At 53.5% G+C, this 24,656-nt stretch overlaps 4 protein-coding genes across 4 annotated transcripts; all 4 read right to left on the bottom strand.

Moving 5' to 3' along the window:
• Window positions 1-409: 409 nt before the first annotated feature.
• Window positions 410-5,989, bottom strand: C1QB (complement C1q B chain). Its single transcript, XM_032614241.1, has 3 exons — window positions 5,864-5,989; window positions 2,261-2,463; window positions 410-1,124 (listed from the first exon to the last, which is right to left on the bottom strand). The coding sequence occupies exons 1-3, from the start codon at window positions 5,956-5,958 to the stop codon at window positions 550-552; spliced, it is 873 nt and encodes a 290-aa protein (XP_032470132.1). The 5' UTR covers window positions 5,959-5,989; the 3' UTR covers window positions 410-549.
• Window positions 5,990-7,842: 1,853 nt separating this feature from the next.
• Window positions 7,843-11,160, bottom strand: LOC116754084 (heterogeneous nuclear ribonucleoproteins A2/B1-like). The gene is made up of 3 exons (XM_032632269.1): window positions 10,557-11,160; window positions 10,239-10,387; window positions 7,843-7,884 (listed from the first exon to the last, which is right to left on the bottom strand). Exons 1-3 carry the CDS (start codon window positions 11,158-11,160, stop codon window positions 7,843-7,845), a joined length of 795 nt encoding a protein of 264 aa, XP_032488160.1.
• Window positions 11,161-12,614: 1,454 nt separating this feature from the next.
• C1QC (complement C1q C chain) lies at window positions 12,615-17,960 on the bottom strand. The gene is made up of 3 exons (XM_032614821.1): window positions 17,815-17,960; window positions 17,344-17,535; window positions 12,615-13,740 (listed from the first exon to the last, which is right to left on the bottom strand). The coding sequence occupies exons 2-3, from the start codon at window positions 17,522-17,524 to the stop codon at window positions 13,184-13,186; spliced, it is 738 nt and encodes a 245-aa protein (XP_032470712.1). The 5' UTR covers window positions 17,525-17,535; window positions 17,815-17,960; the 3' UTR covers window positions 12,615-13,183.
• A 3,326-nt stretch (window positions 17,961-21,286) lies between these two features.
• C1QA (complement C1q A chain) lies at window positions 21,287-24,263 on the bottom strand. Its single transcript, XM_032639526.1, has 3 exons — window positions 24,173-24,263; window positions 23,065-23,234; window positions 21,287-21,969 (listed from the first exon to the last, which is right to left on the bottom strand). Exons 2-3 carry the CDS (start codon window positions 23,225-23,227, stop codon window positions 21,395-21,397), a joined length of 738 nt encoding a protein of 245 aa, XP_032495417.1. The 5' UTR covers window positions 23,228-23,234; window positions 24,173-24,263; the 3' UTR covers window positions 21,287-21,394.
• Window positions 24,264-24,656: the final 393 nt, after the last annotated feature.

The raw sequence follows: 24,656 nt of genomic DNA, 5'->3' as shown, positions 1-24,656 counted from the left end.
TCTCAGTTATCAGTGGGCAGACCTGCCCTCCCAGCTCTTCTGTGGGATCGAGGGCCATCCCTTCCTCCCTCTGATCCTCAGTTTTCTCATCTGTGAATTGGGCATGATTTAACCTATCTCCAAGGATGAGTGCGAGGATTAATGAGAGAAGGGGGAAAGGGTCTGGCCCAGTGTTTTGAGCATATACGTGCTCAACAGATGGTGTTCCCTCCCCATCTCCCATTGTGCGTCTGGCACAGAACTGGACACAAAGTCTGGCCCTCCAGTCACCACCAACTACATAGAGCTTCTGCTTTCAGAGCTCATTCATTCGTTCATTCTTCAGTCATTCAAGCAGCATTCAAGCAATATTTCTGAGCACCTACTATGTGCCAGTCGCTGGGACACAGATTTGAATTAGACCACTGTCCCTTGGCCTTGAAAAGTTTATTTACTCATTCACTCAGCAACATCCATGGAGCCCTACTGTGTGTTTTGGCCAGGTGGGGGCTGGTGTTGGGGGTAAAGAGAGCGTGGCTGGCAGGGGAGGGGGTGAATTGGACCCACAGGTCACACCTCTGCATCTGGGAAGAGCAGGAACCCGGTGAAAATGCTGTTGGCCCCATCGATGCCTACCAGGGCGTTCTTGTCGGTGGCCTGCAGGAAGACGGTCTCCCCCAGCCCCAGCTTGAGCACGACACTGCCCGTGGTGACCTGGAAGGTGTTGTAGACATAGTCGCAGAAGGTGAGCACCTTCTGTATCTCCTCCCGGCCCCGCATGAGGTTTACGCACAGGTTCCCTCGAGAGCTGGCATGGTAGGTGAAGTAGTAGAGGCCGGGCAACCTGCACGTGAACTTGCCGTTTCGATACTCGTAGTTGTTGTTGGTGTTGGTGATCACGTGGTCGAAGCGGATGACCTGGTCCCGCCTCAGGGGGCTGTTGATGGTGCGTGTGGCCGAGAAGGCGATTTTCTGCGTGGCCTTGTAGTCTCCTGATTCGCCCTTGGGGCCGTGGGCTCCGGGAGGCCCTGGGGCACCTTTGGGGCCAACGGGGCCCTTGGGGCCGACTTTTCCTGGAATCCCAGGAAACCCTGGGTCCCCCTTCTGTCCAAGCTCACCGTGGTCTCCAGCTAGCCCCGGCAGCCCTGGAAGGCAGAGACAAGAGATATGAGGGGGCCAGAGATCGCTGAGAACCCGGAAGGAGCTGGGCTGGGAGGCAGGGAGCCTGGCTGCGTAACCTCAGACAGGTCCCCGCTTTTCTCTGGGCCTCAGCTCCCCATCTGTGAACAAGAGGACGGGATGTCGGGGAGGGCCCCTGAGTTTCCTTCCAGCCCAGCTTTCTGAGTCTGAGACGTGCTTGACAGTAACGGGGCCCGATGCCCGTGGGTTGGGGAGCGGCGTCTCCCTCAGGAAGGTGCTGGACCTGCCCTCCTCACCAGCTCATACAGGCTTAAGCCTGGAGCAGGGATCAGGAATTCCGGGCACACGTGCTATCCCTCTCCACCCCCTCCCTGATGGCACATATCCCTCATCAATCACGCATTCTTTCTTGCTGAACCTGGAAGTGAGTATTAGAATCCTTCTCACTCCACCACTCCAAACAGCTACTCCTCCTTGGTTTGGCAGAACACAAGATAAAACCTTTTCCAGTAGAGTGGCTGTGAACATGGGCTCAGGGGACAGGCAGATGTGTTTCTCATGTCACATCTGCCATCATTAGTTGGGTCACCTTGACTGAGTCACATTCTCCAAGGCTCAGCTTCCTCATCTGTAAAATGGGGATGATGATATTTTGTGGGATTGTGAGATTATGTGAAGAGAGCGGAAGGCTATGGCTAAATGAACGCATGAACTACATCTTACAGGAGGGTTTTATGGCAGGAAGTCTCATTTGAACCCCGTGACAACTCTGACAAAGAATCATTATCCACATTTTACAGGGGAGGGAATAGCAATTCAGAGAGGCGAAGCCACCTACCCTGGAGGTAACAGCCCAGGACTGTGTGACTGCAGTGGATTTAGTGGTGAGAGAGCCATGGTTTGGCCTCAGCCTCAACATTTACTGGGTTCCCCTGAGCAAGTCAGTAGCCTTTCGGACATCAGTCTTCCCATCTGTAAAATGGGAATCAGAATTCCTTCCTTGCAAAGTTATTGTGGAGGGCTCAGCAAACTGATGGATTTGCAAGTGTTTTGCAATCCTTAAGGTGGGCAACTGGGACTTGGGAGGTAGGAGATGGGGCCTTGGTCAGTGACACTAGTCTGTTCCCAGAGTCCACAGTACCTTTCTCTCCCTTTATCCCTGGAGTCCCTGGTTTGCCGTCGGAGCCCGGTACCCCGGGGATGCCCGGGATGCCAGGGATGGCCGGGTGCCCAGTGCAGCCACTCTGGGCCCGGGAGACGTGGAGCAGACTCAGGAGCATCAGCGGCAGCAGCACTGGGACGCTGCCCCGCGGGGTCTTCATCATGGCCCTGCTCAGCCGCTTCCTGTGTGTGTGGCGGCGGGGGACAAGAAGATGTGGTAGGTTACAGCCATGGTTTGTTCATTCATTCCTTCACTTGTTCCTGTGTTCACTGAGTGCCTTATCCCCCGGACCCTGTTCTGGGCACTGGAGATTCGCTGATGAACAAGACAGATGTGGTCCCTGCCCTCATGGAGCTGACAGTCTGGGAGACGATAAACAGGTCAACATACAAGTCAATAGAACTAGTTATAGGCTGTGGTGAGTGCCCTGACTGAAATGAAAGGCTGCCTGGAGGGCTGGTTTCGTGAGGGAAGTCCTCCCACCAGGAAAGTCTATAGACAGTCCCACCAGGAAAGTTTTTTTTTTTTTTTTTGCGGTACGCGGGCCTCTCCTGTTGCGGAGCACAGGCTCCGGACGCGCAGGCCCAGCAGCCATGGCTCACGGGCCCAGCAGCTCTGTGGCACGTGGGATCCTCCCAGACCGGGGCACGAACCCGTGTCCCCTGCATCGGCAGGCGGACTCTCAACCACTGCGCCACCAGGGAAGCCCTATCCATTCATTATTGATGGGCATTTGGGAAGTTTCCACCTTTTGCCGACTGTGACCCCTAATGTGAACATTCATGTACAAGGATTTGTTTGCAACTTGTTTTCAGTTCTTGAGTATATGCTCAGGAGTGGAATTACTGGGTCTTATGGTAATTCTGTGTTTAACTTCTTGAGGGATCCTCAGCCTACTGTTAAGTCTCCTCAATAACATCTCTGCCAAGGCCCCTTCCGTCCATGACTTGTACCATCTCAGTGATGGGAAGCTCATTACCTTCTGAGGCAGCCCATTCCACCTCTGCCCAGATGCAAATTCTCTCCATCTTTCCAGGCCCAGGTCAAAGCATTTTTCCTCCAGGAAGCCTTCCCTCTTAACCCCTCAGCCCACAAAGGCTGAGTAGTTTCCTGCTCTTAAAATAGGAGAGCATAGGGGTCCCTGCTCATCTCCCAAGATAACCATGGGGAGCCAGGTGAGGCCATGGCTGGGGAAGAACCATAGGGTTTGGGGCTCTAGTTCAGACCCGTAGCTGGGGTTGTCTGATCCTCACAGCACTCCAGGGAAGTGGGTTGTGATTATTTTCCCACCTTGCTGATGAGGAAACTGAGATGCAAACATTAGAAAACAGCCCTCCCCAAATCACCCAGTGAGCTGGCTGATGGTGAGGCTGTGGCCAGACCCCTGCCCCCTCTGCCTCGTGAGGCCTGTGCCAGCCCAGAAAAACCTGCTGATGTGGGGCTCATGTGCTCAGAAAGTCAGCCTCAGCCCCCTTGTTCTCCTAATCAGTTCATGGCTCAGACCAGGAGCCGAATTAGACTGGGGGCTGTACTGGGTACCAAGGAAAGGGGGGCTGCAAATGTGGGTGCGACCAGGGCCACGAGTGACCGGCTTAGGCTCTGTCACGCTCCCAAGAGAGGGTGGCTCTGGGGACGATCCTGCTTATCTGGCTGGAGGTTTTACACAACGACAATTTGACACCCTGAATAATCAATGCGTTGGGCACTTAGCAGGTGCCAGGCTCTGTGCCAAACACTTCACGGGCCACATTCTCTCACTTAATTTGGTCCTTACAGCAGCCCCCTGGGAAAGCACCCCTGCTTTCTCATTTCACAGACGAAGAAACTGGGCAGTGGAGAGGGCGGGAACCTCGATCAAGGTCACGCAGCCCCGTTGTGGCTGAGATTCAAACCCGCTCCCCATTCGAACCCATCCAAACACCACGGGGTGTTACATTAAGAGGCCTCCCTACCTGGTGGTTAAAACATGGGCTTTGGAGCCAGACAGCCTGACAGAAGGAGCTACAGCCTGGGTGGTACTTAGAGCAGTGCTGGTTGTGGGCCGGTGCGTGGTGATGGCTTTTATCATTACTATCATTTCTGCTGTTGTTTGGCAGCAAACATTCACCAAAGGTGAGAGGCCTGGAGCGTCATAAGGAAAGGGACACTGCCAGGGTCCAAACCAGGCCTGTGCCCCTTCTTAGCTATGGGCCTTAGGCCAGTTGCTTCTCTCTGACCACAGCTTCCCCTTCTGTAAAAGGGAGATAATAGTAATCTCTACCTCACAGCGGCAGGACCAATGCGTTAGGGCTCACGACAGCCCGACATGTTGGAAGTGCTTAGTGAATATTAGCTAGTTTTTTTATTATCACTATCATCTGAGAGTCCCCAGGTTTCAGGACACAACGGAGGATGCTTGGAAAAGTAAAAAAGAATCCGGTCCCTTTGGGAGATTGGGCTCAGGGAGAGGAGGTCTCTCAGGTGCAGGCGGCACAGAGGTGGGGAGCCCTGGCCACCTGCCGGGGGGTGGGGGGTTGAGGGGAGCAGGGTCCTGACCCATGATGAGACTTGGGCTTTTTCGGGGGAGCCGGAGGTGGGGGAGGGTAGTGGGGAGATCTGGCCCATTTCAGGGGCCAGCGAGCCTCAGACTTGGGCAAGGACTCAAAGCTCATCCGGTGACCACCCCTGGCCTTTACCGCCTGTCACCGCCGTCAGCCTGGCTCCTCACATGCTCCCCATACCAGCCGCCCTTCCATCTCCTTCCAGCCCCAAGAGCCCCTTTGCCCCTGACTTGGAGTCAGGCCAACTTGACCTTGAACTCCCACTCTGCTGCTGCCTCGCCGCAGAACTACAGGCAAGTGCCTTAACCTCTCTCGGAGCCTTTGGCAAAGTTAATTTCAAACTGACAGGGCTGCCAGAGGATTACACGCGAGGGAACCTAGAAGGAGCCAGGTCCCTAGTGCAGTGCCCGACCCCACACCCTCCTTCACAAGCCTTATTGAGTGGTACCAGTACTGACTAACAACCCATCACAACTCCGCCTGCAAGTCAAATCATTTCGTTGAAAGAGTCAAGCTGAGTTTTCTCATCTGACTGGGAGGAAATAAGAGAAGGCGGGTGCTGGAGAAATGCTGGGCTGAGCAGAGGGGAACCTGGATTCTGATCTCATCCCTGCCTCTGACATATCTCGCACCAGGTAGTGTGCTAAGCGCTGGCTGAGCTGATATATCCTTTAGGGCTCACAGCAGCCCTGAAATGTTCTGATCTCCCCGGAGAGGGTCCGGACTGAGAGGGGTCATGTGACTTGGCTCAGATCACCAGCACCTGAGAGGCAGAAGCAGGGCTCAGCTCCAGTCTTGGTGATCCCAAAGCCTTTATCCTGGTGCCTCCCCATCACCTGGGACCCCAGGTAGCAGCAGACTCCCAAGCTGACCCCCAGAGAGTTTGACTCCCGAGGTCTGAGATTGGGCCCAGGAATCCTCCCTGTCAGACACTCCAGGTGGCTCTGAGGCAGGGGATGCAGGGCCTGTCCTTTGGGATCACCACCCTCTGCCATATTGGTCCTGCCCGCCAGTCCCCCCAGGCGCCAAGCCCCATCCTCACCTGGGAACCTGGCGTCCTCTGATGCCGCTGGGCTGGGCAGCAGTGGGACAGGCAGCTGGGAGCCTCCTGTTCTCAGTCCAAAGCGGAAGTTCCATTCTCCAGCTAGAACAAGGGCCTTCCCCTGACGGTCCCCTCCCAGGGACCCAGCAGGCCGGCCCCCTCCCCGTCACCCCACTCTCACCCTGTTCTGCTGTCCTCAGGCAGTTTCAGGTCCTGTTTCTGCAATCTGGAGGGTTTACTGTAAATAGGACGGGTGGGTGGCCAGTTTGGTTTTGCCAGCTCAGCAGCTGTGGGGGAATCGGGCTGTTCCGGGAGAATGTCCACAACTGGGGGCTTGCCTGCCAAGGCCCCTGACCTCATGAATTTCTTCAGGAACGTGGGTGTTCCTCAATGAAATGGAAACATGGCTGCCCTGGTGCCCGAGGGCTGGATTTGGAGTCAGGAACCTTGATTCATATGCTGGCTCTGCCACTTACCAACTAAACATTCTCAGCCAAGGGAACCCAAGGGAGCCCCCATTTCCTCTGCCATATGGTGGGACCATAATAGTACTCGCTCTACAGATTGCACTGGGGGGCTCAGATGGGATAGTGGAGAAAGAGGAGGGTAAACTGTAAAGTGCCGTGCACACGTTACTTGTTAATATCATACCATGTCCCAGGCCTCCCCTTTCTGGGTTCATCTTCTGCTTTCTTTCCCTTCTACACGCCGGCTCTTTCCCTGTTCTCAGAAAATAATCTAATAATGAAAAATGAATTTTAAATGTGGTCATTATTTGCTTATACCCCTTCCTCTGCTTCCAGCGGACCTGTAGCTGATGACTATAATCGGCACAGCCTGGAGCCTGTTGCTCGTTGATCCCGGCATCACAGCAAGTTAGGACAGGAGAGGGGCTTGCAGGTCACCCAGCCCGTGCCGCTCATTTTATATATGGGGAAACCAAGGCCCAGAGGGGAGAGAGCATTGTTCAGCAAATATTTATCGTGAGCCTCTATGTACTCTGGCGATAGGCCCACACCACAAGCAAATCAGCCATGGGTCCTGCCCCGTGGGGTGTCTCTTCTCCTGGGGGAGACTGGTATTGCACATCAAGTGACACAGTGGTTTCATTGCTCCTGCGATGAACGTCACAAGAAGTAGCTGCTGGAGCCCACACCTCTCGCTAGTGGCAGATGCAGGACTTGGAGTCAGGCATCCCTGGCACCGGGATAGCAGCCCTCTTACCGAGGCTGCGTCTAAAGCAACGTGATGCCCCTCTCAGGGATGGTTGCCCAGCAAGTCCCAGGAGCTGCCATAGGTCAGGAGGGCTCTCTTGATATCTGTGCTTAGAGAGAGAAAATCGTTGGGCTTGTGGATGCTTCTTGGCAGAAATTAAGTGTTTACTGCCGAGAGTGATAGGGAAAGAAGAGACTCGTGTGATAAAACCCAAGGGTCTCTGGGTTCAGCCAACTATAGACCCTTCGATGATTTGGTGGCTGGTAAAAATGGGAAAAGATGGGCTTGAATTTGGGGTAGAAACAGGTTGAGCCTAAGAACAGGAAGCAGCGGGGGGGTGGGGTCAGGGCATGGGCTTTGGAATCAGCCCCTCCTAAGTTTTTTGTTTTTTTTTTTTGCGGTACGCGGGTCTCTCACTGTTGTGGCCTCTCCTGTTGCGGAGCACAGGCTCCGGATGCGCAGGCTCAGCGGCCATGGCTCACTGGGCCCAGCCGCTCTGCGGCATGTGGGATCTTCCCGGACCGGGGCACGAACCCGCGTCCCCTGCATCGGCAAGCGGACTCTCAACCACTGCGCCACCAGGGAAGCCCCCCTCCTAAGTTTGAATCCCAGGCCTACCTCTTTCTAGCTATGTGGCCTCAGGTGTGTTTATTGACCTCAGTTTCCCCGTATATGAGTCAGGGGCATGGGCACCCCCTCCTGGGGTGATTGTGGGGCCAGTGAGGTAACCCCACATGTCCAGGGCCTAGCTGAGTGCCCAGCCCTCAGTAGGCACCCAAGGCAAACCTGGGAGTCGTGTGATTTCTCTGAAGAGAAGACAGAAATCTTGGAGCCTGGAGGCACAGGAGCCATGCCTGGATTAGGGGTCAGGAGCTAGGGAGACCCTTGGCCCCTGAGTGAGAGCCAGCTGGTCTCTGTACCCTTAAAACGCTGGCTTGCAACCCTGATAGAGAGGGGACAATCCCTACAGAGGGTGGAAGAGAAGCCTAAGACCCTTCCACATCCTGTGGTCTGAAAGAGGCCCCCTGGTCCTTGGGGTGCCTCGTACTAGCTCCTGTCCCACCCTTGCTACCCCCCTTAAAAGCCCTCCCCCAGCTCCCCTCAGCCCAGTAGACAAGTTGGCATTTTCAAAGGCCTGTCTCTCCTGGCAAAGAGAGAACAACAAGGAAACAATTATGGAAAATAAAAATAGTCATTTCCGAAATACAGGTTTCTGATCTGACACCGTGGCCTACATAAACGGTGCAATGATTTTTTAAACAAAAGAGAAATGAGAAGAAAGATGTATCACTTGCGGCATTGCCGGGTGGGCTGCTAAGTAGCTGCTGGAGGTGAGCTGTGAGTGGAGCGGCCCCGTGACCCCCGCCTTGTCCCTGCCAGTGGCTCTCAGACTCTGTGGACCAGGCCGAGTTCCTAGGCCCTGGCCTCTGTTATTGCTCTGTGTGTGTGTGTGTGTGTGTGTGTGTGTGTGTGTCTTCATCTCTCCTTCCTTCTCATCTGACACATTTCCCAGGCCCCTACTATGCTCCTGGCCTGTACCAAAGGGGCCCCACCCTCAAGGATGCTCACAGTCCAGTGAGGGATGCAGACCTGTAAGGAAATAAGTGCAGAAGAGCCAGGTGGTGGACCTCGTGCATTGACTTCACCTGGCAGACCGTCCACCCACCCATGTCTCTGTCCTCCCCAAACCCTTCTTTTTTTGTATGATCATATTTATTTGTGAAATCCCGAAGAAAATGATTAAACTCACAGAAAAAGAATCATGCATCATGCTTGTGGCTCCCAGCAGCAGAAAATTGGTGGGAGGAAATACAGGATAAAGGTTGTTCAAAGGTACAAACTTCCAGTTATAAGGTAAATAAATACAAAACAGGTAATGTACAACAAAAACTCATACATCACAATAGCAAATAACCAAACTATAATATGGACTAAGGAACTGAATCGACATTTATCCAAAGAAGATATACAAATGACCAATAGATACATGGCAAGTTACTCACCATTACGAAAGATGGAATGTACAAGAAGACCAAAATTAGCACAGCTGTAGGATACTATCAAAGCTGTTAAGGCAGTAAATCCTGTTCATCACAAGAAGAAAAAGGTTTTTTTGGTAACCATTTCATAATATAGGTAAGTCACATCATTACACTTCAAAATTTGGTATCATAAAACAAGAAAAACATTTAAAAGGTAAAAACTAAAAGTGCAAAATTATCAAAGAGGACAAACTACTACTGTTTTACCTTTAGAATTATTTTATTAAATCTTAAATGTACAACAGCTTCTTAACTCTACACACGAAATCGATTTTTTTAGAAGAACGATGTTATGTCTTATTACACCATGATTCTGGCTAATAGTCTTTCAAAACTTTGAGAAAAATCTTGAAAAAGGTTTCACATGTCACCCAAAACTTTGAAATTTGACATTATCAAAGAAGGGATTCTTCCACACTTTTATAGAGACCACTGGAAAGACACAACAATTCAAAAGCTAAGAAACTGTTTCAAAAGCATTTTTTATAGTCTTTCCTCCACAGGAAGGTAATGCTCTTGCATAATTGAGTCCACTCACAAAATGGCTAAGATAAGAGTTTCCTGAACATCGTTATTTCGATAACCTAATGCTCTTCTGTTTCCTCTGGGCTCTAATTCTCTATTTATACAGTCAAGCCCATGGCAAATAAGAAGCTCAGTATCATCTTGTCTGTCCATAACCCCCACTTCCTCCATTGCCTCTTGGACCATAGCTTCCTCCACTGTGTGATCGCCCCATGTTCCTGCTACCACTCAGTTTTCCACTCTTCAGTAATTCGTACTTAGAGGGTTTCTGCTTATAATCCTCCAAATCACTGTAATTTTTCTTTTAATTTTATTTATTTATTTTTGGCTGTGTTGGGTCTTCGTTGCTGCGTGCAGGCTTTCTCTAGTTGCGGGGAGCAGGGGCTACTCTCCATCGTGGAGCACGGGCTCTAGGCATGTAGGCTTCGGTAGTTGTGGTTTGCGGGCTCTAGAGCGCAGGCTCAGCAGTTGTGACACAAGGACTCAGTTGCTCCGCAGCATGTGGGATCCTCCCAGACCAGGGCTCGAACCCATGTCCCCTGCATTGGCAGCCGGATTCTTAACCACTGTGCCACCAGGGAAGCTCCAATCACTGTAATTTTGACTTCCATAATTCCTCCTTCTATAGTTGTCATAACCAGCTCTGGAGCTCCCATCCTGGTTGCCATATCCACCACCATATCCTCCTCGCCCTCCTCCATGCCCAGGGCTACCCCCCAAATTGCCACCTCCGGGTCCTCCTCCAGACCCATGATAGCCATCCCCAAATGTATGTCCTCTTCCACATCTGTCAGATCCTCCTGTAAAGTTCCTTCCTCCAAAGTTTCCTGCTCCAAACTTTCCACCACCACCATGAAAATATACAAAACCAGCTTTTCTTTCTCTTCCACTTCTAGAACATGGGCCTTCTTGCATTTCTTGTCTAGACAAGGCCTTTCTTACTTCTGCATGATGACCATTGACGGTATGATTTTTCTGCAACACAACCTTATCCACGGGATCATGGTCATCAAAAGCAACAAACCCAAAGCCTCTTTTCTTGCCTGACTGCCTGTCAGTAATTAGTTCAATGGCATTGATTTTTCCATATTTCTCAAAGTAATCTCTAAGATGACGTTCCTCAGTATCTTTTGCAATTCCACCAACAAACAGCTTCTTCACAGTGACTAGAGCCCCCGGCTTTCCATAGTCCTCTCTTGGGACAGCACGTTTGGGAGTAACTGTTTTCCCATCAATGGAATGAGGTCTGGTAGCCATGACAGCATCAACCTCAGCCATGGATGAAAACGTGACAAAACCAAATCTTCTTGATTTTTGGCTTACAGGGTCCCGTATTAACACACAGTCTGTGAGATATCCCCATTGCTGGTAGTGGTTCCACAGACGTTCTTCTGTGGTTTCAGAGCTCAAGCCACCAATAAAGAGTTTACGGAATTGTTCCTTTTCTCTCTTATTCGTCTCCAAAGGAACAGATTTTGAAGTTTTCTTTATCATGGGCTTACTAGCTTCAGCCATTTCTCCGAAACTCAGGGGGATGAAGGAGATCTCAGGGCACTAACAGGAACCGAACTGGCCCCTGTTCTATGGTGAGAACACAAACCTGATCGGTCCTGACCCTGCGGTCAGAACTTCCACTGCTCCAGGAAAACTCTAGGAGCACCTCCACGGCGACCCGGCGCTGCTGCCTCTGGAGCCGCTGCCGCCCTTGAATCAACCTTGAGCAACTTTCAATTTTTCAGAATAGGTTGATGGGTGAAACAGGTCAATGCAGGTTCCCCCAGTCCCAAGAGCTGTCCTGTGACCCGCTCCTGAGATGTTGACAGCCTGTAGCTTGCTGGAAATAACAGTCTTCCCCAAACCTTTGTATAACAGGCTTGGGTCCAGAAATCTGTTTTTTTATTTTGTAAATAAGTCTGCAGGTAATTTTTTGCACCCCCAGATTTGGGAACCTGGGCTCTAACAAGTCAAGAGTCTGTGGTGCAAGTCGGTGGAGGACGCTGTGGGGACACGAAGGGGAGAATCAGAGAAGGCTTCATGGAGGAGGTGATCTTTGTGTTGCTTCCTGACAGCTGAGTGCGTATTATCTAACTGGATGGAGGATTTGTAAGAGTGGGGTGGGGGCTCTACAAAATGAAGGAACATCATGGGCAAGGCTATGGGGGTGTGAAACAGCTTCCTTCAGGAACAAAGGAGCCAAAGTGGATGGCAGTGGCTGGAGAGCTGAGCTCCAGCCTCTGCTGTTACAGCCCATCTCATGCCTTTGTGAGCTCTGTGGGGCCTTGTGGAACCAAGCTGAGAGCCCAGTCAGGCAGGGGTGATTTTCCCTGGCCTGAATGAGCCTTGGATTTCACTGGGCTCTGAGGCCAGACCCTCAATCTGCACAGGAAAGTTACACTTTTTATCTTTTTGAACCTGAACTGTCAACGCCTTCTCATGGTGAGCGCAGCGAAAGGGCAGCAGCTTACGGCCGGCTTCCTGGTCCTCCAACGAGGATCGAGGCAGCTGGGCCCAACTGTCAGGAGTCTCACAGTGAAACCCTGATGGCTTGTGGGCAGTAGTGGTTTTGGATGGTCTCCTGGGGGCCCCCAGAGTCTCAGTTATTTGGGGAAAATCAGACATCCGGGAGTCAGATTCTCACTCTCTCCCTCACCCATCCATGCCCACCTAGAGCATAATTACGAATATTAAATCATTTAATAGGTGGGTTAGCGTAATGCCTGGTGTATAGTGAGTGCTCAAGAAATGTTAGCTATTATGATTGTTTTACTCATTCATTCGCTCTGCTTTTAGTCATTCATTTACCCACCATTCATTCATTCACCCCAATTCACTCATTAATTCACACAAATTCATTGCACATCTTGCCTTCATCTGTGCTGGGCCTGCCTTAGCCCAAACCCCTCCTGTGATGGATGCTCCCAAAACTCAACATCGGTCAACATAGGTCTGGGAATTCAAACACACTCCCGTTTACCTGTGAGCACGAATACCTTTAATGACAGCAGTGCCTCTCACCCAAACAAGTGACAACGGATGGCCCTTTGGGGACCCCTTGCAGCCTTCAGCCACATTTGACCATCTCTCTCCCAAATGGCCAAATGGCGCTGAGTGTCTCTACCTTGGCACCAAGCTTTACTGAACACCAGCTAGATGCCTGAATCTGGAGCCCACACATGGCTGTGGCAGGGGCAAAGTGGAAGATGAAGGGAACTACTTCTTAGGGAATTGGCAGTGAGGATTCGGAGCCGTGCGTAGCCTTTGATTTAATTATTTATTCATGTATCTCTCTGTCTCTTCCAAGACTTGGAAAACACCAATGACAGTATCAGAAGGTGTTGGTTAAGTGTCAAAGCAGTGACTCCTGAAGGAGCTTGGAGGAGGGAGAGAACTCAGGGCAGGAGGGCAGGGTGGGCTTCCTGGAGGAGGAGTCCATCCAGTGGCGAGAATGACCTGAGCAAGGATGTGTGGCCCAGTGGGTTCTTGCAGGGAAGCTGAGGGAGATGGGGTGGCCCCGGGGAGTGGAGCAGGTCTGCCTGCCCTAGTCAGGGAAGAGCAGGAAGCCGGAGAAGACACTGTCGGAGCCCTCGGTGCCCACCATGCCGTTGTAGTCGTTGACCGCCAGCCACACCTCCTCGCCCGCCTGCATCCGCAGCAGCACACTGCCTGAGCTGACCTGCTTGGTGTTGGACATGTGGTCACAGAAGGTGGTCACCTTGACACCGTTGCGGTACAGCTGCACACACAGGTTGGCCGTGTGTGACGTGTGGTAGACAAAGTAGTAGAGGCCGGGAACTTTGCAGGTGAACTTGCCAGTGTTCGTGTCGTAATCCCCCTGTGGGTTTGTGATGACTGAGTTGAACTTGACCAGGCTGTTGGGCGCTGGGAACTGGACTGTCTGCCGTGTGACAGTGAATACTGACTGGTGATTCTGCTTGTACCTGCCCTCATCACCCGGGTCCCCAGGGGGTCCCATGTTGCCGGGATCCCCTGGAATCCCAGGGGTTCCCATGGGACCATTTTTCCCAGGATAGCCAGGTGTGCCAGGATCTCCCTTCTGACCCTTTGGTCCTCGTGTCCCAGGGATAGCTGGGATTCCTGGGGAGAGAGCAGGTGGGAAGGAAGTGATGGGGCAGGGGACAGGGAAGAGGGACAGGGCTATGCTCCAGGGGACATGCCACCAGGGTTTGGTCTCTGGACTCTCTTTCCCCCTGAGAGTGGCCTACTCACCTGGGCACAGTGGGCAGGGAGAAGAGGGGAGAGAGACCCTGGTTCAAATCCCGTCTCCCCATGGTCTTGCCCTCTGACCTTGGCTGCAGCACGGCCCCGTCTCTTGGCCTCAGTTTCCATGTTTGTGATGGAGAGGAGGGTAGGACCAGCCAGCTCAGGAGGTGGCAGAGCTGGGCTGCATCTCAGAGAGCATGCCAGAGGCCACGACTGTCAGCCCACGGACAGCATGCGGCCTCAGATAACTCCTCACCTAAAAGTCTAGGTTCTTAGTTTTTCTTGACAAAAATCAGAAGATAGGTCAGAGGCAGATCTCCTGGAAAGGTCCTAAAACTTAGGCTTTGGGCCCCATTTACTTGCACTGGCCCTTTCAAGACCCTTTGCATAATTTTACATTTATAATTTTTTCAACTTTTTATGTTGAAATAATTACAGATTCACAGGATGTTGCAAAAAAATAAAAGGACAAGGGGGCTTCCCTGGTGGCGCAGTGGTTGAGAGTCCGCCTGCCAATGCAGGGGACACGGGTTCGTGCCCCGGTCCGGGAAGATCCCACATGCCGCGGAGCGGCTGGGCCCGTGAGCCATGGCCACTGAGCCTGCGCGTCCGGAGCCTGTGCTCCACGAAGGGAGAGGCCACAGCAGTGAGAGGCCCGTGTAACGCAAAAAAAAAAAAAAAAAAAAAGGACGAGGAAGTCTCATGTACCCTTTACCTAGTTGTCCCCAATCTTACATAACTAAAGTACGAAATCAAAACCAAGAAATTAACCTTTGTAGGACCCACAGAGCTCCACTTTTACATGCATTATTTGTGTGGTTATAGTTGTAAAACAATTTTGTAGCACGTGTAGATTTGTGAAACCTCCCCCCGCCCCCGCATCAAATTCTGTACTACTTTTCTTAAAGAGGATCCTCAACATTTTATAAGATTCAGAGCCCCACAAAACCCGTTTCCATTTCGGAGCTGGAACCACTCAGGCCCAGGCCAGCTTAGCACATGGGATCCACCGGATGGAGCCATAGAGGCTGCCTTTCCCCAGCTCCCCCAGCCCCACTCAGCCCAATTCAGCCCCTCTGACAACCGGCCTGTTTCAACTTACTTCATGTTACATATGAGGAAACTGAGACCAGAAACTTGCCCAAGGCCATGCAGCCGGTAGGAGGTGGAGTCAGGACTCACAGTCAAGTCTGGCTAGTCCCAGTCAGTGTCTGACTCTTGTTACCGCCTTAGTTATCTGAGCCCCTATGAGCTTCTTCTTCCCTTGTCCAAACCATACTCATCTTTTAGGACCTGGCTCCAGTCTCCTCTTCCAGGAAGCCCTCTCTGACCACCCCTGCTGGCCCTCGTGGCTGCTTCCTCCTCCGACTTCCTTTGGGGTGGGTGTCTGTGCAGACCTACTGTGATGGATCTTCTGCGGCTTGTGAGCCTTTTAGATCCCAGGGTTAGGAGTGGGGAATCAGAACCCAGCAGACCTAAGCGTCAGGCCACGTGATCCCGGGCAGGTGATCTCCCCTCCCAGAGCCTCTGTTTGCCCAGTTGAGATAAGGGCATAATAGAACGGATCCCACAGAGCTGCTGGCAGAGTGGGGTGGGAGAATGCCCGTGCCGGGCACCTCACAGGCAGTGCTCAGTAATGTCAGGTCTCGGTGACGGCTGTCAGCTATGTTAAACAGGGCTGTGTTTCATGCTTCAGGTTGACTTCCAGCAGCCAACTGGGAGGGGGGGACACGGCAGTGGGGAGGGGGCCTGAGAGGCAGTGCAGGGTAGCGGTTAAGGGTGTGGCCTTGGAAGTTGGACAGGATTCCAGTGTGTGACTTGGGGCAAGTTGCTCAATCTCTCTGAACCTCAGCTTTGACATTTGTAAAATGGGAGTAAATCGTTTCTTCAAAGGATTTTGGCCTCAGTTTTCTCATTTGTAAGACAGAGTTAATTTTATCTACCTCATGAGATGAATATACGTAGAGCAATTGGAACCATGCCTGGCACAAATTAGGAGCTAAAAATTGGTGTTCGGGACTTCCCTAGTGGCGCAGTGGTGGGGAATCCACCTGCCAGTGCAGGGGACACGGGTTGGATCCCTGGTCCGGGAAGATCCCACATGCTGTGGAGCAACTAAGCCCATGTGTCACAACTACTGAAGCCCGCGTACCACAACTACTGAAGCCTACGCACCTAGAGCCCGTGCTCCGCAACAAGAGAAGCCACTGCGATGAGAAGCCCGTGCACCTCAACAAAGAGTAGCCCCTGCTCTCTGCAACTAGAGAAAGCCCGCGCACAGCAACGAAGACCCAAAGCAGCCAAAAATAAATAAATAAAAAATAAATTTATATTAAAAAAAATTGGTGTCCATCAGCCATCCCACACAGTGAGATGGCCAGAGGCAGCTGTGAAGTACAGGGTCCTGGAAAAATGGCAGACCTGGGGGCTTCATTTGACTCACCCTGAATTGGAGAATTCCTTCTGGAATGTTGGTACAATTCCACTCTATTGCCAGGAGGGAAGATGACAGTGGGAAATTCCTAAGGACATTCCCCTCCACTGGCTTCCCTTGCCCAGTGCCTCTGCCACCCCTGTCACCTCTGCCCAGCCGCACCCCAGCCTCCCCCATGGCCACTCTGGACACATTCCACCCCCAGATGTGCACCTACTCTCAGACAAGTCACCAGCAGACTGCAGTTCTCACCCAACACCAGTGCCTGTTCATGTCCTCAGCCCTTTTCACTCGTGCTAGGGCTTGCCCATGAATCTCCAACAGAAGATTCTGTGACTGTGATCTTGACTCCTTACTCCCTACCCCTCCAACTACCCAGAATCCTAGGGAGTGAAGGGAGCACACATCTCTGATAAAAACAAAGATGACAACAGCAGTAACAACCATAGCCCACACTTACTGATACCTACCACGTGCTAGTACTGTTTTATATTGAATTTTATTAACCATCACAGCACCCCTGTGCAGTAGGTACTACCATCTCCCCATTTTACAGATGAAGAAACTGAGGCACTCGGAGGTTCTATAACTTGTGCAAGTTCACACAGTGGAAAGTGGTGGGGCTGGGACTTGAACCCTGGCCACCTGGGCATTGTATACAGTCACTGGGGTCCATGTTGCAGGGCAAGTCGTGGAGGGGTTGGAATAAAATAGTAGCAGAGTGTTTTAGAGTTTGCCAAAGGCTTTCACCTGGATCATCTTCCGTGATCCTCCCTGCCACCTTCTAGGGCAGGTGCTCTTGTTCTCTCCCTGTTATCAGATGGGGAAACTGGGGAGGCCGGAGGCCTGGGCTCTGAGGGGGAGAGGGGCTAGACCTGCCACAAGAGTTAAGACTCTGCCCCGGGAGCAGGCATGGCCGGAGGGACCACACTCCTCGCCATCAAGAAGCTGTCCACCGTCCCCAGAGTCAGCCCCAGATGGACACTTCCGACTCCTGCCCCCAGGCCCTAGGTGACCCCTCCCCAGCAGGCCAGCAGACTCACCTGGTTCACCCTTGGGCCCTGGCAATCCGTCATGCCCATCCTTCCCTGGGGCCCCAGGCAGGCCCGGCATCCCGGCGATCCCATAGCAGTCTGTGCCAGCTTGGCCCCCAGGCAGCAGTGCCAGCAAGAGCAGTAGCAGGTTTGGTACAAGGCGGGGCCAGGAGCTGGACCCCATGTCCATTTGGGAAGGAGCTGGATGGGGAGAGAGCTGAGTTGTCTCCCAGCCCCTGGCATGCCCTCCTCACCCTCTCTCTCCCCAGGGGCCGTCCTTCTCAGCCCTCAGGAGCTGACCTCCCTTCCCCGGCCCCTCGCCCCTTGGGACTGCACAATGGATGGGGAACGGGGCCTCTTCTTCAAGCTCAGGCCCCGGCTTAGCGGAGATGGGGACCCTCCTTCCTCTCACAAATCAGGCTGTCCCTGGGGCCACGTTTCAGGAAGTGGCAGCGGGGAAAAGCTGCCATTTGCCCTCACCTGCACAGGTGGGAGGTTTCTGGTCTGGTCACAGAGATGTCCTCAGATCTGCTTCCCCTCTCCAAGGCAGGAGGACACCGTGTCAGTGTGGACACAGCAAGAAGGGCCTGGGCAGACTGTGCTGTCCCCTCCCCTCCTCTCCCCAATACCACATCCCCTTTCCCATAATTTTTCCTGACTCAATACTTTCTCTTGGGTGCTGAGCCAGGCTGACCGCACTGATGTCCCTGTGTCCCTCCACCTCCAGGTCATGAGTGTCTGAAATGAGGAAATGTCCGCTGCTCCGGGTCTGCTGAAGGGCGCCAATGAGTGTGTGTGCGTGTAGACATCAGCCGCCTGGGCAGACTTCCCCTAGAGTCAAGTTCAGCCCGGCTAATGCCCATCCCTGTTTGTTGCCATTTACTGTGCCTGTGACCCCGTTGTTTCACAAGATTCCTAGGGGGAAGTTATAATTCCCCCTGTACAGATGAGGAAACTGAGGCTGAGGAAAGTGAAAACCCTTGCCCAAAGTCACTTAGTGAATGGTTTCTTGGGTCCAAAGCCTTGTTCTGACCCCTCTGCTTAGCTGCCGTAAGAAACAAGCCCCACATGCACCTGTGAAGTGACAGGTCTTATTCTAGAGACTTCCACATGCCCCCTCCCATTTGCCTTACTTGGGGGTGGACATCCAGGGCAAACTTTGACAGCAGGCAGCCTGCTGTGGCCGACAGATTCCTCTGGCTACAAAGTCAGCGGCCTTGGGTTCTCCTTCCAGCCCTGCCACTCCCTGGCCCCGAGGCCTTCAGCAAACCACTGGCCCCTAGGTCTCAGTCATCCCACCTGTATACTGGGTGGTAGGGGAGGACCAGGCTTTGCATGTTGGTGCCTCTTCCTTTGCTGGGGCCCCTGATGATCCCACCTTCCCTGTCAGCACCCCCTCCCTCACCTCCATCCCTGGCCTCTCGTCTCAGAGCCTATTATGGCTAGTGAGGGGTTGCCAGTCGAGGCCGGGCTGGCAGAGCTGAGAGAGGCCCCTCCTCTCTTTCTTCTCCTCACATGAGATTCCAGAGAGGAAGGAGGTGATGGGCAGTGGAGGGTTCCAACCCTGATTCCACTCCTGCCACCCATGTGAGTGAATGGTTTGATCTCCCCGAGCACTGATTTCTCCCCTGTAAATGAGGGTTTCCAGTAGCTCCCATGCAGGGCAGTGCTAATGCATACACAGTGCATAGCCCTGTGCCAGCCATGAGCAGAGTTCCAAGCCCTGCCCCTGCTCTGCTGGGTGACCCTCGGGGCCTCAGTCTCCCCAGCTGGCTCTCCACCCTCCAGCACAGGGCTGCAGAGTACGCAACAAGAGCAGCAACGTGAATGTACTTGTCCCTGGAATTCCCAGGTGGGTGGAAGGCTGGGGAGAGCAGAAACAATGGACACAGCATTATGGAGGGTGGGGGACCCCGCCGATGGCTCCCAGGCCTCTCTCCCATCTTCAGTCCTCACCTCCTTCGTGCCTGGGTCCGGCTTCTCCAGCAGGTGGCAGCCTCAGCCCGCGCTCAGCCCGCCCCTGCCCCGCCCACCTGGGTTGCGGCTGGGTCCCCTCCTTCCAGAGGGGCAAGTGATTTGCCTCTGCGAAGAGGGGTGGGTATGGGTGGAATTTAGGGGAAGAAGCAGCGGGGCACTCCCTGCACCCGCCATTTGTATAGCCTGGCCTCTCCAGCTTCTTACGGGCCCTCTACCCCTGGCATTGTCTTGGAGCCCCGTTGCAATGAAAGAAGCCCTTCACTTTGGGGTCAGGCAGACCTGGTTCAAATTCAGGCCCTGCCACTTTCTGGCAGTGTGACCTTGGGTAGATGTCTCCTTGCTGTGAGCCTCAGGGTCCTCAGCGATTTTGCTGGGATTACATGCATCCATGGTTGTAAAATGGCCAGTGCACTGTAGGTGCTCACAGACCTGTTTCTCTTCCCGGTCCGTGGGTATGTGTGTTCTGGGTGGGCAGGGGGCTGAGGAGTCAAGAGCTGCTCTGGGGCTGCAGAGCTTTGCTCTCTTCTTCCTGAGCCCCGAAGGCTGTTGATGGGCCTGGGCCCCCCTCCAAGTGGGTCTTGAGTGTGCGGCGAAGGCGGGCGTGGAGGTTGTGGGTATGTGAGGACTTGGAGATCACAGGCGTTTCTAAGGCACATGCGTGTCAGAGGGAGAGGAGGGTGTGTGCGCCTTCGTGTCAGGGGTGTGTCTGGAACACGTGTGTGTGAGAGCACTTCTGATGGTTGATGGGGGCACGTGGGTGTACGAGGTGGGTGTGCACGGGTATGACGCATGTGCATCCTTGAGTGCGTCTGTGGGTCTGGAGGCGTAAGCAGTGCGTCCAGGGGTGCAGCCGGTGGGTCGCAGGGAGTGGGTGTCTGGGTGAGGAGTAGACGAATCTTGGTCCAGGAATGTAGGTCCACGTGCATCTCGGGAGGTGTGTGTGCAAGTGTGATGTGTATTCTTGTGCGTGTGTGTGCATACATGAACGTGTGCTGCACAAAGGTAAAATCAGCTTCCTTTGGGAAAAAGCACAGGACGCTGGACATTTTCAGGACTAAACTTCTGGTCGCCTTACTTTTCTCACATACGAAGGGCATAGTGGGGCTTTTTGCTTCTGAGCAGCACCCAGACAGGCTAAGGGGACCCTGGGAATGCACCACAAACATTCCAGACCCTCCCAGTCCCCGGCCCAGGTGGGATACCCAGCAGGCAGCAGCCCCAGCCTCTGTGCCTGCTGGGGTAGAAGTCCAGCTCTGGCCTCGGGCAACCTGGCTTCAGGAAGACGTCTGGGTGCCCTTGGATGTGCCTTTCCGGTTGAGCGTTGGAAATGACACGTGTCAATTGTCAGGTGTGTGTCTGTGGAGGCTGGCTAGGGTAGTAGGTAGACACACAGACTTGGGCGTCAGTAAGACTTGGAGTCAAACCCCAGCTTCTCCCCTTACACACTAACCTTGGGCTTTAAGTTTGTCCCAGCCCCCTAGCCTCAGTTTCATTATCTGTAAAATAAGGTCATAATACCCACCTCAGAGCTTAACTGTAAAGATTAAACAAAATATAATTAAGGCTAAAACGTATGTGTAACCCTTACTATGCACGAGGCACTCCTCTGTAATTTTCATATATTAAGTCATTTAATCCTCCCAACAACCCTGAGGAAGGTGCCATCAGTATTCCCACTTTACAGATAAGGAAACTGAGATTCACTGAAGTAACACAAAATGCACGTAATTGGACAACTAGTAAGTAAAGTGGTGGCCCAGGATTTGAGGCCAGGCCGATGAGGCTCCCAGGACCTGCTAAATATTTATTGTAAAATATTGAATGCAGGCCTGGCCTGTAAGAACTCAGTTATTGTTGTCATTCTTAAGCCTCCCTCCCAATGGCCAGGGTAGCAACTGAACTTCAAGCTCAGCAGACATGGACTCAGGTATTTATTCCAGGGAGAGTTCCAAGAAATGATCTTCCTTCAGGCAGCTAAAGCAACAGCACCCCGACTTTACAGAGCAGGGCATAGACACCAGAAAGGTGGAGTGAGTGGGCCAGGGTCACACAGCAGGAAGCGGAGGCCATGGTGGGGAGGGGCTCAGGTGGATGGGAAGATGAGGAAGCCGCTAAATACGCTGTCGGCCTCTGAACCCCGGTAAATGCGGCCCTTATTGGGGTCTTTTTCAATCCAGACCTGGTCTCCCTGCTGGAGCTGGAACACCGTACCCCCGGACACCACCTGGAAGAGTCCTTTGCTGTTGGTGTCACAGAAGCCCAAGGAACGCTGGACTTGGTCCCTCCCAAAGGACACGATAGACAGGCAGATGTCCCACTTGGACACCACCTGGAAGGTGAAGTAGTAGTAACCCGGCACAGAGCAGATGAACCGGCCCGAGTGGCTCTGGTATGGGCTCTCCTGGTTGGTGATGACCGTGTCAAAGATGACCACGTTGCCGCCCGTCGGAGGGTTCCGTCTCACGGCCGAGAAGGCCGGCTGTGGCTGGTCCTGGATGTTTCCTGGGTTGCCTTTGATGCCCTTCAACCCTGGGAGGCCAGGGGGCCCCAGGGGGCCACTGGGCCCTGGGTAGCCCATTCTGCCAGGTTTTCCAGGGGGCCCAGGCTCTCCCTGGTCTCCTTTAAGGCCACGGACGCCTGTCTGGATACCAGCGGCCCCTGTGGGGAGAAAGGTCAGATTGGGAGTGAGAGTCCCAATTGCTCTAGTGTCCTCCAGACCTCAGGGGGGTGGCTGGGACCCCGGACGGCTGTGGGATAGAGGATAGGGGGAGTGTCTGGGCCTTCAAGACATTGATTCTGACTGGCTGTGCGTGACCTTGGGCACGTGTCTTAACCTCTCTGAGCCTCAGCTTCTTTATCTGTAAAATGGAGAGGAATGTGAACAGGCACTGGGAGTGTCAGGTTCTGGGAAAAGCAGTCCACTGGCTTCACTCCACAGTCGTGTGGAGTCCACACGACTTCAGTCCACAGCCGTGCACTCCACACTCTCCCCAGGGCACTGACCTTGACTTCTTCAGATTCACGGACTACATGTAGGATGCCTGCGTGCAGATTGTTTGCAAATGCCTGTGCAGATCTTTGTGGTCTGCTATGGACTGGGAGGCTCAGGGCGATTACATGAGACTTTCCTTTCCTGCTCTGGTCGTGCCCTCCTCCCTTTCCCTTCACCCTTAGCCTTTTTTCTAGAACATGAGAGTTTCTGAAGCCTGAAGGGGCAGGGAAGGGGGAAGCAGGGACAGAGTTGTGGGGAAGCTGGAAGCAAAAAAGATAGTTGCCATGAATTGATCCCTCTCAATGTGCTAGGTGGGGTTATTTCTCCATTTTACAGATGAGGAAACTGAGTCTCAGAGAGGATCAGTAAGTCGCTCAAGGTCACACAGCAAGACAAGGGCTTCTGAGTCTAAAGCCAAGAGCATTAATCTTTCTGGTAACTGAACAAAGACCAAGGACTGAGCACAGCTTTGGGACCTTTCCTATTCATTGCTTGCAGTGACCCAGTGTCCAGAGGAGGAAGGTGAGGCCAAAGAAAGAGGACCCAGGCAGTAGAGGGGATACAGAGAGGCCACTGGGGCCTGTGGACATGGCTTTGGAAGAAGGCTAGGCCCCCCTCAGCCCCTGGGACCAAGTGCAGACTGGAGAGGCTTCGTGTGTGGGCCCAGGTGGACTCCTGTTTCTCAGTGCCAACCCAAGCTTCCACCCTGGTGGCCAGGCGAAGCCCAGGGATGAGGGACTGGGTTCAGAGGAAGGGCTTACCCTGCTCCCCTCGCTCCCCCTTGAGGCCTGGCCGTCCGGGTCGGCCGGGTATTCCTGCGGCCCCGTCCCTCCCATCCTGTGCTCGGCAAACGTCCTGGGTCACCGAAGAGGCCAGGGATATGGCCAGCACACCGATCACCAGCCAGCCCCAGGGGGCTTCCATGGTGTCACTGTGGAGACACGGGCAGGGCCTGGGCAGGCTGGACAGCACACACTCATGCACACCCAACACCCACACTTGAAACCCCCCAACCCCGCCCAATTCTATCTGTCTATATATATCATCTCCCCGACCATTGCACACACACCCCCTTGAGGGCCTTCAATGTCCACCCTCCATCCAGCTCCAGGGACCCCAAACATACACAAAGAACCACAAGCTCACACAGATACACACATGCAACTGAACATACCCGTATAGTTACACACTCAGACGCACAAACACAGCTTTTCGCTCACGCACCTACACAACACAATGAGCAAACTCAAAAGTCCACCACACACTCCTGGACACACAGACTGACACCCAAACTGACATGCCCCCCCTCCACCTGGACACACACAGTCATATACTCCTACAGGTGACTGAACAAATATTTATTGAGCGCCTGCTCCCTGTTTAATTTCCACCCTCTCACCCAGATGGCAGAGCTGTGCATACACACGAGAATTCACAAACACCTGACACACACATCTGCTCCCTCCTCCGCACACTCGGCCCCCTTCAGCACCCACTGGAGGACAGAGGGCTGACTGCCACCCGCTATCCCTTCGTGGGACCCCTCTGCTGGGCTCTGACACCCCCAGCCTTTTCCCAGCTTCTTGTGTTTTGTCGGGGTGGGGGCGGGACCCAGAAACTTTGGCTACAGCTCGTGGGTCTGTCACTACCTCCCCCCTCCCCCAAGCCCCTGGAGTTAAGGTCCCCCCACTCACTCGTTCTGGGTCCTAGATCAGTGTCTCCCCCCGCCACCCTCACCCCGCAACACTGTCCTGGCACAGAACCAGCCAGCAGAGCTCTCCCTCCCTCCCTGCCCAGTCCAGCCTCCTGGGCCACCCCTGCTGGTTCCCTGAACTTTACAGCTCCCTCCCTGTCAAGCGCTGGCCTCACCTGCGTCTGGTCGTCAACGCACTGGATACTCCGGTCCTTCACCCAGGGACCCCTGTGGGGCACCCAGCAGGGCGGTGCTGGCCTGTGGCCAACTTTCACATCCCTTCCCACTTCCACTTCTCCTTCCCTGAAACTGCCCCCAGTGTTGCCCTAGGGCCACAGGCCTGCAAGGGACATTTTGAGCAGACCTCAGCAAGACTGGGACATGGGACATCCTACCCCAGCCACAGATGGTGTGGGGACAGGGACAGCAAGGCGGGAGTCTGCCGGGGGGGCCGTGGTGGGGATACTGGGCAGGGCTGTGAGACCCATAGAGGCCTAGAACATCAGGGCAGAAGGAACCTTTACAAAATCAGTAACTTGTAAGACTTTCGTGATTATGAAAGCAGCATGTATTCATTGCCAAAGCTTGGAAATACAGAAACGCAGAAGAAAGAAGAACAGCGCAGTAGTAATGGGAAGCTCAGTAATCAGCTTCCCAGAC

The sequence above is a fragment of the Phocoena sinus genome, chromosome 1 (assembly GCF_008692025.1).
Source record: "Phocoena sinus isolate mPhoSin1 chromosome 1, mPhoSin1.pri, whole genome shotgun sequence".
Taxonomy (NCBI): domain Eukaryota; kingdom Metazoa; phylum Chordata; class Mammalia; order Artiodactyla; family Phocoenidae; genus Phocoena; species Phocoena sinus.
The sequence above is the reverse complement of the archived record's forward strand: the minus strand, read 5'-3'. Positions and strand labels throughout refer to the sequence as shown.